The following is a 12,938-nucleotide window of genomic DNA, read 5'->3' as shown; positions in this document are numbered from 1 at the left end:
GGCTAGTGCTGCATGAGGTCCTTCAAAGTTGGGGTATTGATATAATCTAACAAATGAAGGTGCACCTTTACTTCCTGGCACATAGACTGCCACCTAAGACACACAAACGTGAATCACTACTTAATTTTTATCTTTTATTTTTATGTATTTATTAGGTTTTTTTTTTGAGACAGGATCTACCTGTAGCCCCAGCTGGTCTGGAACCCACAGAGATCTGTCTGCCTCTGCCACTGGAGTGCTGGGATTAAAGGTGGGTGCCACCATACTATGCCCCATTACTAAAGTTTTAGATGCATACAAACTAAAATGGATGTGTTTGGTTTTTTAAAATATTTTATTATTTTCACTTTATGTGTATGAGTGCATTGCCTGCAAGTATGTGAGTGCACCTGTGTTGTGAAATGCCACGGAGGTCAGAAGAAGACTTCAGATTCCCTTGGAACTGGAGTTAAGGACATTTCGTGGGTGCTGGGAATCGAACCCGGATCCTCTGCAAGAGCAGTCAGTGTTCTTAACCACTGAGCCAGCTCTCCAGCCCCACAAGCCCAGGTTCAATTTATGTATACAAGTGTATTGCCTGCATGTATGTGAGTGCACCTGTGTTGTGAAATGCCACGGAGGTCAGAAGAAGACTTCAGATTCCCTTGGAACTGGAGTTAAGGACATTTCGTGGGTGCTGGGAATCGAACCCGGATCCTCTGCAAGAGCAGTCAGTGTTCTTAACCACTGAGCCAGCTCTCCAGCCCCACAAGCCCAGGTTCAATGAGAGAAAAGCAGAGGAAAGCCTGGTGGTCCATAAATAAAGGTTCCCATGCAGGTGACAGGAGATGGGGCCTGGTTTGAGGACTGGCCTCCTCTATCACAGTTGCTTGTCTTTCCCCTGGAACATCATTCTTTCTCATTTGGTTTCTTACTGAATGCTTCCTAATTGTGTGCTGCCTGACCAAATCCCAAAGGCTTCCCTGAACACACCAGGTATCTATGGGCACCAGCAAGATAACAAAGCCTCCACCTGCAGGTCAGATCCCACAACAGTTGAAGGATGGGAATCATGGATCATCAGCAGAGGTCTGGGTAATGGGCCAGGCAAGAAGACTGCCAAACAGATCACCCTCCCATGGGCAGAAACCCAGTTCTTGCTGAGACGGAGTCTCCAAGCATTAACAGGTCATGAAATCTGATTATGGCTGGAGGCCAATGGTTAAGGAGGCCAGGAGTGCTTCCAGAAAGGTTCTTTCACCACCTACACTGTCTTAATTTAAAACTCAACTCACAAGCTTCCGGTGGCACTGCCTCCAACGATCCCAGGCAGCTGCGCTTTCTTCTCCCCCAGCATTTAGTTCACTGTATAAGAGCAGCTGGTAGGGTACCTGCATGCTCTCTGTTTGATCGGCTCTCTATGTGAACATGTAATCCTTCTAGTAGGAACTCAGACCTGTTGTCTTTGTCTCCTCTGATTCTAGCACCGTGCAGGCACCTACTCAGGAACTTAATGTCTGAATGAATGAGTGGTATCATTTGCATGTCTTCATTTCATAAGACTGTCTCCTGCATGAATTCAGAAGGAAACTGGCTACTGCTTTCCCCTTTCACTTTGGCCATTGGTTCATTTAGGTTTTCTAAGTTTTTTCCAATATTAAAATGCAGACACAAAAAACTAATGTTTAGTGACAATGTTATTATAAGACAACCCCCCCTTTTTTTAAAGGAATAAGAGATAGTTTATTTTGGAGCCAAATATGAATGACCATGGCCCTGGGGTACAGGTTCAGGTTGCCCCAAATACAACGTTCCAAGGTGGTAACATTTTCATGAGGTTGTTATAGCAACAGAAGAAAGACGATTATAAAACAAGACATCTTCCAAATACATTAGTAGAAACATCAGATCGGTGGTCTAGAGCAAAGCCCAGAAATCTCTGCTAGAGGACTCAGATGTTATCTGGTGACACTTAACAGCTTTTGGGTTGGTAGAAACTAGGGCTCAGTCTGTTTCATTCTAAAAACTACTAGTCATAGCAGACAAACACCCTTTTAATCACATTCCAGCAAAAAAAAAAAAAAAAGTTATGAAACTTCCTTGTTAAACCCCCAACTCTATTACCCAAAGTAACTATTCCCAGCCAGGACTTTAATTACATAATGTGCTTCATTTAAGCATATAATGTTTCCTTATACATGAGTTTTATCATCTAATCTGTACCTGTAGACTCTAGAGTTTGGTCTTTCCCACTTAAAAGGTTTGCCAGGTTTACCTGACATGTGCAAGATTCTGGGTTTATCTCCAGCACCATGAAAGCAAAACTTGTGCCTTTTAAGTCTCTTCTAACTTGAAGATTCTTTCTCTGTCCCTGCTGTTTCCCTACTCTGTTAATGAGCTCTGTGATTGTTCTGGTGTCAAGTTTGCTGATTTCATATATGGTGTCCTTTGACATTGCTATGTGTAAACCTGAAATGTCCCCCACAGGCACATGCATTCAAGGCTTGGTCCCAAATTATCCCTGTAACACAACTGGGAGGCAGTGGAACCTTTAAGAGGTCCTAGTCTGAAGACATTAGGTCACACATTAGGGGTGTCTCCTCGATAGGGCTATTGAGATCCTGGCCCCTTTCGTTAGATAGCTAGTTGCATAGTAGGAGGTTGGAGGACTTGAGGCTGGACCCTCCCTCAAAGTCAATAGCCTGGGGTGTGTGTGTGTGTGTGTGTGTGTGTGTGTGTGTGTGTGTGTGTGTGGTGTGTGGTGTGTTTAAAGAACTGAAACAGTGGGACTTTAATTACTGAGATAATGTCTATGGCCTTGGAGGATACCTGCCATCCTGAACTACCCAAAAGGCCATTAAAAGATAACTCTCTAAACCTGACTGCAGGAGTCTTAAACCTTTTAAGTTAACTGCCAGAGGTTTTCATATAAAGAACAAAGACATTCTGTTGCTCCTTTCTGTAAGGGACAGTCCTAACAGGCCGGTCACCTGCACCGGTCAAAGTCCCTCAGAAAACTTGCTTGTTCTAGAGATTTTAGGAAATAATATAAAGCCTGCTGAGAACGTAGATTAGAATAGTGGTCTCCTGGTCACTGTCTGATCCACCTCCTTGGAGTATTCTATACTCATCTATACTACATTCTGCATGTGTCTGAACTGTTTTCAACGAATATCACAGGGGAAGACATCTAGACTGAGATCCAAGTGCATCTCTCTGATCTCCTTTCTCTTTTCCTTTTCTCTTCTCTCTCTCCCTCTCTCTCTCCTCTCTCTGTGTCTCTGTCTCTCTATCTCTCCTCTCTGTGTCTCTGTCTCCCTCTGTGTGTGTCCGTGCGCACGCCTCTGCCTCTGGAGTGCTAGAATGAAAGGCCTGTGCCACCACACCCAGCTTTGACATTCTGATTTCTAAACACTTTCCTCCCGTCTTCCACCCAAATCACTTACACCTTCACCTTTTTCTACACCCACCTCTACTTAGTCTTTTCCAAGAGAAGGTCCTCTATTTACTATGTATTTATGTTTCATGACCATTTAACATATGTAAAACTGTGCTATTATTTTTTTAACATTCCTATCTTGCATTCTGCTGGCCTCCTTTTGGGTCTTTTTCTCTGCTTCTTCCTCTAACAATGTTGATTATCGCCATGATGTCTATGCAGTTGTGAAGCCATTTGATTCTGTTTTTTAGTTTTTCTTTTTTGTTGTTGAATTAAAAATGGAAATATGTCTTTTGGGGAATAAAAAAGTGAATGAAGATTAAAGATTTCCATCTTTTTGTGTGTGTATGTGGTGTGTGCCATTTGTATGTGTATTTATATGTTTTTGTGCCTATGTGTACACATGTATGCAGGTATGCATGCCTGTGTATGTGTTCACAGAAGGCAGAGGAGGATGCTGGGTGTCCTGCTCATCTTACTCCTTTGAGACAGGGTCTCTTATTGAATCTGGAGCTAGGCTGGTGGCCAGCAAGCCCGTCTCCGCCCACCTACAGTGCGGGGGGGTTACAGGCATGTGTAACGAAGCCTGGCTTTTTATGTGGGTGCAGGAATGCAAACAGAGGTCCTAATGCTTGTGTACCAAGTGCTCTTTCCCACTAAGCCATCTCTTCAGTGCTGTGGAAAATTTCATACCAATGTCTCCCCTTACCTACAAGTTGATATAATTATATAAGAAAAGCTGAATAAATGTTTGATTTTGTCAATTTTCAAATAATGAATTCTTTCCCTCTCATTCCTCCAAAGGCAACCAATCAGGCCTTATCTTATAGTATAATATCATCATGAATTCATGCATTTAAAATATTTGTTGAATTCCAATCAATTGCAGTTACTATTACTTTTTGAGCTCAAACCACTCCTTCTTTGACCAGTGGTAGCCTCTTCAAATGGGCTCCTGTAGCCTTTTGCCATGATGCTAGTAATTTTTAGTATCATGCTGGAATCTGGTAGACCATTTGTAAAGCAATGTTTACAAAGCTGTCTGGACTGGATCAAGGTTTTGCTTGTTTTTTTCAGTTTTGTTTTGTTCATCTGGTTGTTTCAAATTTTATTATATTTATTTGTGTGTGTATGTGTATGTGTGTATATGTGTGTGGGTGCACAATGGCATGTGTGTGGGTGGAGGTCAGAGGGCAACTTTCAGGAGTCAGTTCCTTCCTTGCACAATGTGGGTCCCAGGGACAGGCCTGTTTTGTTTTTGAGACAGGGTCTCATATGTTGCAGTCTAGCCTCCAACTTGTTACATAGCCAAGGAAAACCTTGAACTCCTAGTCCTCTTGTCTCTACCTCCCCAGTCCTAGGATTATAGGCATGAACCACCACACCCAGGGCTTCATGCATGCTAGGTAAGCCCTCTACCAACTGAATTACATCCCTAGCCCCACTTTTATTTTTTTAGAAAGCCACTTAGTGTTTAATTGAATAAGGATAAATCCCTACTTTAAAAAATCTGCAGTTTGAAGGGCATTACCATCCTTTTAAACTTCTATTTCTAGTAAATATATTATCACCAACACTATCTTATTTGAATCTGTGAAATATCCAATCCTCTTACATTTGAATAATCAGCTAACATATGACTGACAAACTTTAAAGTGACATACCTTCAAATGTTGGCCCATAAATAGACTCTCCATCATCTCCTTTTCCTTCTGCTATATCTGAGAAATAACAAACAGAATTCTGAGGCTAAAAAATTAGAACGCAGCAGTGACAAAGAAACGAAGATGCTTTAAATCATGATCCTACTTACACCAAAGTCTAGTGTAAGTTGTCTAATTGCTTAATATCTATGCCATAAAAATACTACTGTGATGACTTCACTTTTATTCTGTAATCATTTTTATTTTCATAATTTCATTTTGTTCTTCTAATAACTCTTGGGGGTAGCTTACATTATAATGTAAAAGCCTTGGAAATAACAATATATTAAATAATCACTGTGGTCACAATTTGAAGAAAATGTTCACATAAATTCTGCTGACTTCACAGGTTATTTCATCATTTACCTGGCTTTCCAGAGAAATGGAAAGATTAACTGAGAGGACAAAATGAGAAATTTTCACATCACCTCCTCCTTGTATCCAACCATTCTGTACTACTCGATGAAAAATTGAATCTTTGTAATGGAGCCTTATGCCTCGTTCAGAAAATCCTGCTGCTCCTGTGCACAAGACCTGAAAATTTTTACATGTTTTGGGACATGCATCACAATAGAGCTACAAAATAAAGATGAAAGGTTTCAATGATTAAATACTTAACATTTTATCAATTATAGATTCCTCAAAACTTATTTTAAAAATACAGCAAAATCTTCTTACCTCAAAAATCAATCTTCCAATTAGAGAAAGATCAATACAAATGTCCAAGAACACAAAATCATGCTATTAAAATTAAGGAAGAAAAAAAAATAACATAGGTCAATGTTTTGTAAGGAAGCTTTCAAAAATAAAAGAGGTGCATTCTTTTCAGTGATAGGATTTTAACCACAATGCCGATAGATAACTTGACAGCAAAATTAATTACTTCAAGTTTTAAATTTTATTTTGCCAAGTCTTTGCAGCCTAATTACACACTAGTTTAAAAAATCTTTCAGTGGAAAAACTTAGAAAAATTTTGACTCACTGTGGAAGACTGAAGGTACGTGACCTAGAAATTCTCAACATGGGGAACTGAGTGTGGGAAGGAAGTGGGTGCAGTCTCCCGGGGGAAAGAAACAGACTGGGGATTCTTCTCTACCCTTTTCTTTCCCGAGTAGCTTTGAGGAAAGAGCCATCATGAGTGTCATGGAGTTCATTATTGTGTATTCTGGATTTTCAGACAGTGGAGACTAACCAGACCCAAGCCACAGGTCTTCTGAGTGAGAAAATAAGACCACTGTTTCCGCAGGTGCTTCGGCACCATGGGTGGGGAAGAGAAGTGGGTTTTGCTTTGCGGATATCGTCAGTGATACCCTCAAGTGTAACAGCACTGGCCTGTCTCCACCTGTTGTCTTGTCAGGTAGAGATGACTGGCCGGGAGGCCTTGCCTAACTCTACGAAAAGGCATCCAAAGCTTCGTGTGGAAGTGCAGCTCTATAATCCCAGCATTCAGGAAGCTGAGGCAGGAGGATTGCTTCAGTCCAAGGCCAGACTGGTCTATAATAGTGCATTTCAGGCTAGCATGGACTCCTGAGTCTCTAAAACAAAACAAAATAAAAAAAATTCAACTCAACAACAACAACAACAACAAAGGCATCCAAAATGAGAACAGCAATCTTCATTACCTCTGCTCTTAGAGGCCACAGCACTGTTAGGGTGTGGATGTGTTTCAGATCTTGGATACCATCCTCATAAATCAGAATGCCAATTTATTTAATGTGATGCATAACTCGCCCTGCTAAGAATCTGAGAAACATATATGCTACCACTTTTAATGTATCATGTTATTTCATGTCACTCTAATCTTTTTCATTTTTATTTGTAATTTATTTAAATCTAGCAAAGAAGTATTGTAGCCAAAGTAATTATAATTAAAATTTTCTGGGGAATTGAGACAGAATCTCACTGTATGATCTAGATTGGTCTAGAACTCACAATGTAGCCCAGGCTGACCTCATACTCATGGAAATCCTGCTGTCTTAGCTAGGATTATAAGACAAGCCACCAAGCCCAGCTAATTATAATTAATTTGTTTGAGCTGTTCAACTTCTATACCACAAGCTCTTAACTATAAGAAAATGCATAATTAAAACATAAATATAATAAACCTCAGAGGCTCAGGAGGAAAAAGAGGCTATGTTGGAAATCACAGTAGATTGGGGGAATAAGTCTATTTAGGCGTAATTAAATTTCCTTCTGCATCCATTGATTATCTTTACCAAGCTATTGGGAGGACAGAATTCTGGCTGAACATGGTAGAACACTGTAATCTCAGCACTGGGAGGTAAGGAGATCTCCAGTTTGAGGCCAGTCTGGGCTACACAGAGAGATACCTTAAAAACAGTAACCCAAAAAAGATAATTCTGAAAATGCTGATGAAGAAAGATAGATGAATGTAATATAAAGTAACATCCCAGGCACCAGTATATCATTTGAATCTGGAAATAAACAAGACCTGGATATGACTCACCACTAGAAATCTACCCTTTGCAAAAAATCTTTTTGGTTCAGAATGGACAGTAAGTCATCATCTGGCCTCAGCTTTTCTTTAGGATCTGTTTTCTCTCCTACTTAACATCTGACCATCATTACTATCTGGACAACATCCCACTGGGTTCCCCAGCTTGGCTAGAATGTGCAGTGGCCAGATTCTCCCTCCTTCAACCCTGTGACAACCAGGGGATATGGTCTAGGCTTATAGGACAAGTGCTCCTGGGACCCAGGGGCTCAGGAAGTGTTGTAAAGATACAAGGAATGTTGGTAACTCACTATCCATGATGGTGGCCATGTGAACTCAGAGCTAGCAGCGCCTGGAGCAGCATCCAGGCCACACATTCCTGTGCAGTGGCTTTGATCTTTTTCCAGATATCTGGCCTCATTTGGTTCCCATCCTGTTTCTAAAGCCACTTTTCTAGCTTTCCTGTGAAACTAGTATCTTTTCAATAGACACCTTTTCTCTTAAGTGAATCACAGTAGCATCTTACTGTTGGCATCAAGAATTTTGACAGATATTCTCATATCCCTAACCTTATCCTACTAATTCTGTTCTCCTTGTTGTCCTGGACACTCCCTGGATACACCAGGTACTTCCAGACTCCAGTATTTTCCAAAATGCAATGTTTATTCAACCAAATACTCACTGGATACCTACTTTGCTTTATTCTAGTTCAAGGCAATGGTTACATGAGGGTCCCTGAGACAAAGTCTTTACCTTTGCACAGCACAAATCCTAGCCCTGGGTCATTCTGCGTACACAGGCCACCATGGGCAGCAGTTGATAACTACTGCTTCAACAGAGTTTCCAAACAAAATTTCAAAGTGCTTTTTACCTCATATTGCTATCTTACCCTGTTTCTCTCTCCTTCTCTCTCTCTCTCTCTCTCTCTCTCTCTCTCTCTCTCTCTGCCTTATGCTTCTTACTAATCTTTGCCACTGTCAACTGCCTCAACCTGTTGAAGCCTGTTGCCAATTCCGTCATGCTTCAAAATGTCATTCTGCATTATTCAGGAGCTGATCATTAATATCCATTCTCCTCAGGCTTTTCATCTCAGGACAGCAGCTCTCACTTAGGTGTTAGAAAGTAATTAAAACATTTCATACTACAGGGGCTGGAGATATGGCTCAGCAGTTATGAGCGCTTGCTGCTCTTCCAGAGGACTTGAGTTTGGTCCCTAGCATCCCATGTCAGGTAGCTCACAACTGTCTGTAACTCCATCTCCAGCGGATCTCTCCTGGCCTCTGAGTGCATACACACACACTTACATAAAAATAAAGAAAACTTAAAAACCCTATAGAATGCTATAGAATGAACAACGGGCTTTATCAGTTCTGTTTTGGAGACAGGTCTTGCTATATTGTCCAGCCTGGCCTTGGAATCATGGGTTCAAACAATCTTCCTGCCTCAGCCTCCCAAAAAGCTGAGGTTATACGTGCATGTCAAAGGGCTGTTTATATTCTAAAATGAATAATTCATGCACAGAAATCTCTAAAAGAGAAGTAGAAGCATTTAGACAAGGACGTTTCCTCTGCACAGCCTGCTTTGAGATAACTTTGTTTTACACACCACCCAGCTAAACCTTGAATCTATAATCCCTTGTAACTTAATAAGGTCCCTGGGGGGTTACACTCTAATCTTTTACCCTGTGTATCGCTATTGTGAGTATATCAAAAACTGATGCTGAAGCAATATAAATACTGAAAAATTCTACTGTTTTTCTTTAACAGTAACTGTAACTTGCCTTGGTGTCCTTTAAGAACTTTGTGGCATAATCCAAAGTGAGTGCCTCATAGAGTGCAGAGGGCCGAACATCGACGATATCCCACACATTTTGGGCCCATTTCTTCAGATCAAATGCATTACCCAGGAGTCGATTGTTAATAAAACACATCACATAGGATGAATATACCCAGGTTTCATCCTTCAGTTCCTACAGAAAAGGGAGGGGGAAAGAGTAATGAAGGAAAAGAAAATAACTAGTAAATCCATAAGCCAGCCTTGAGATTAAGGGTAGGGCTGAATTTGCCAACTCTAGGATTTACTCTTTTAAAATTATGTTTTTAAACATCTCTCAGAATTTTGCTGTCAAAAAGAATTTAGCATTTTTGAGACTCTAACTTAGCTTAGAGCACAGAATAACTTAAAAAGCAATCTTTAAAACATAGAAGATAGGTGGAAACCTGGTAATAAGAATAATTATGTGGGGGCTGGAGAGATGGCTCAGTGGTTAAAAGCACTGGCTGCTCTTGTAGAAGACCTGGGTTCGATTCTCAGCACCCACATGGCGGCTAACAACTGTCTATAACTCCAGTTCCAGGGGATCTGATGCCCTCTTCTGACATCTGAAGGCACTGCACGACATGGATGCACTTATATCCACACAGGCAATACACTTATACACATAAAAATACAATAAATTTTTAAAAATTAAAAATCATTATATGTATAATATTCTTGTTACATTAACTTGCAAATAAAATGTAGTCTCTGATTTCACACTTTATTGTGGGACCTGAAGACAAAGGGACCAGACATGAGACAATGTTTTTTCTGGATGGAAGGAGATTACCTTTAGGAAATATCTCTTGAGGGCCCGTAGGAATTTCTAGCACAGTGTCGGGGAAATGAGGAAGAAAACTCACCTTCCCTAATACTCTAAGTCTTAAAGTCCCTTACAAAATATTCACCTATGCAATGCTGATGGTCAGCTTCCTAAGTCCCCAGCATGGCCACTGAGCAACATCAGCCCCTGAGGAGATCTGGCCTGCTATTACCCAGTGCCAGCCCTGGCAAACCATGAATAATGAGGTATAGCCATTTGCAAGCCTTAGCGGTCACCGAGAATTCTAGATTCCTGAGCCCATCTGATTTTCCAACTGAAGGATGGGGCCTGACAGAGAATTTATCTTTCTAACACATCTGGGGAAATACTGGCTCTGTAACCAGAATACTAGAGTTTGGGCTGCCTGTTACCAAAAACACCAATAAGCAGGGACAAGAATTGAATCTTTAAACTGTGCTTTTTTCAGACAACAAGCAACCTGGGAAGATAGATTAACATCCCCAAGCCTGTCTTCCCTTGTCATCTCCAGCTGCACTTTTTATAGGGAACTGGAACAAAGGCATTTATTCCCAAATTCAGTCTCGTCCCTCTGGTTGGTGGTCAGCCTCACCTCTGAGATTCATGGTGTTGGCGCTTCTCTCCTTACCCCCTCCTACACTTTCCCTCATTACTTTCTGTTTCTCTCTGTGCAGTGACTTTACACACTTCCAAGACACCATCTAGGTTAAAAGTGGACCCCACAAGCAAACCGTTAGCAGTGTATATGTGCTGAGCTCCTTCCACTGTGTATGTGCAAAGTCCATCAACATGAAGTACAAAAGTGCCCTTATAATATAGAATATGAAGTGCCCCATCTGTCCCTCCTGTCCCCTTATCAGTGCTGCTGGTCTAAAGACTACATTGGAGAAATGCTAGTTTGAACAACAGGATGCCTTCGACTAACCCACTTGCTCTATTACCAGCTCCTCTGAGGAGATGTAATATCCCACTGTTTGCTTCCTGTGCCTTTCTCAAAACCTGCTTCCAGGCAGAGAAAACTTGTTCATGGCAAATCACTGATAAAGTCTATGTGTCAACAATTCTGGGAGTGTTCAGATTTATCACTGTTATATTTTGCAAGACTCAAAACCTATAATAGGAAGGGAAAAATCTGGTCAGCGGGATGGGAGGCAGGTTTTACTTAGAGACTAAAGATGTAAACATTTCATCTCTGTCTCCGCTGTACATCAGATGATTTCCTGGCTTGTCTCAAAATAGCAGCCTGGACCTCATGTTTTCTAGGGTTTTCCATCACTCACTCACTCCTAAGGTGCTGCCCTTTTCTGGCAGGATGAAACAGGCCTTCCCATGGACTCTGAAGCCATACCCTTAGGGAGGCATTACATTCTGCTGAAGTGTAAGGCCAGCTAGACCAAATGAGTGGATTTACCAGTATCAAATGTGCTAGGAGGCTCTGTATATAATACAAGGCTTGCATTGAAGGACCAAAGAAAGAAAAAAAAACTGATCTGAAAAGAAAGAAAAAAATTAAGGTGACAAATATCCAGAGTATGAGGACAGGCGCAGGACACAACAGTGATGGACTAGCAAGCCTCACGCAGGACCAGTAAGAAGGCAAGAGGGAAAGCATACAAGGTTCTCCAGGTATCCCAGGCTGGAAAGACAGGTAAGGCAGGAGGATGTTGGGGATGTGCAAGAGGAGTACAAACCACAGACCATAGGACTCTGGTCTGCGGCACAGAACATGAAACTTGTGGGCAACAGCATAAGCTTGATGAAAAACATTTTTAAAGTTTATTTTATATCAGGGTGACCAAAAGTCCCACTTGGTTTACAGCTGCTTTAGTTTTAACACTGAAATTCCTACATCTCAGTCAAATCAAGATCACTGATTGCCTGAATATCTATTACAATAATGTTCACTATATCATAAGTACCATATGTTAAGTGTTTACTAAAATTCCACTGAAAATGAAACATGACATTTCACAAATGGCACTTTTGGCCCAATCTTTCATGGTTCATGTGACTGAGCATAGTATGACTTATCTCAGAAAGCAACACTATTTATGGTAACCCCTGGACCATAAAGCACCCTTATACGACCAAGCCCCGAACAGTTGAACCTACTCTGAAAAAGGAAATAATTTCACCGCCCATTAGGGAATGGGGTAAGGCAGGGAACTCAGGCCTGGGATCCTCCATAGGACTAGACCAGGGATGACAAGCAGGAGATGCATCTAATTCCATTCTCCCGATAGGACATGTGGCTGAGTCAAGATGCCACCTTACCATCCTTCTCAACCCAGGCTCCAGGGAGCATTACCAGGAGATCAAGTGGCACCTCAGAGGAAACTTATCTACCATCTCTGAGCAAGCTCCACTAGTTCAAGGGGCAGCATAGAGAACCAAACTTCAACCAGAACAAGCTGCCTCATGGGAGGTTGGTCACTGTCATTAGAACTCCTTTAGGCAACAGCTCCACACAAAGCCCTCCTGTCTCTGATAGCACCCACACTTTCCAGATTGAGGGCCAGGCTACAGTAATTTGAGTGCTAGGGTGTCACAGGAAGTGTAAGTGATGTGTAGGGCAAGAAGCATAACCAACAGCAGGGTTAGCTGAGAGTTTAAAACTTACCTTTCTCAAATGCTACCTAAAGTAATATTCTAGAAATATTTTAGTGTTTAAGAAAATAAGTCTGGTAAAATGATTAAAACAATTTAGGGATAGTGAATAATTTAGAGAAATAAATTATAGCT

General features: G+C 41.3%; 1 protein-coding gene across 3 annotated transcripts in view; it reads right to left on the bottom strand.

The window, feature by feature from the left end:
• Ppil6 (peptidylprolyl isomerase like 6) overlaps positions 1–12,938 on the bottom strand; it is a 39,942-nt gene that overhangs the window by 24,046 nt on the left and 2,958 nt on the right. For 2 of the 3 annotated variants that reach the window (XM_008852431.2, XM_029555745.1), the window contains exons 3-6: positions 9,357–9,545; positions 5,800–5,862; positions 5,550–5,697; positions 5,083–5,139 (exon numbers count right to left, since the gene is read on the bottom strand). In XM_008852431.2, the coding sequence (XP_008850653.1) occupies positions 5,083–5,139; positions 5,550–5,697; positions 5,800–5,862; positions 9,357–9,545 (457 nt within the window). The remainder of the gene's footprint in view (positions 1–5,082; positions 5,140–5,549; positions 5,698–5,799; positions 5,863–9,356; positions 9,546–12,938) is intronic. The other variant, XM_029555744.1, reaches the window with a different exon arrangement.

This window comes from Nannospalax galili, unplaced genomic scaffold (assembly GCF_000622305.1).
Source record: "Nannospalax galili isolate Female #2095 unplaced genomic scaffold, S.galili_v1.0 scaffold646, whole genome shotgun sequence".
Taxonomy (NCBI): domain Eukaryota; kingdom Metazoa; phylum Chordata; class Mammalia; order Rodentia; family Spalacidae; genus Nannospalax; species Nannospalax galili.
The sequence above is the reverse complement of the archived record's forward strand: the minus strand, read 5'-3'. Positions and strand labels throughout refer to the sequence as shown.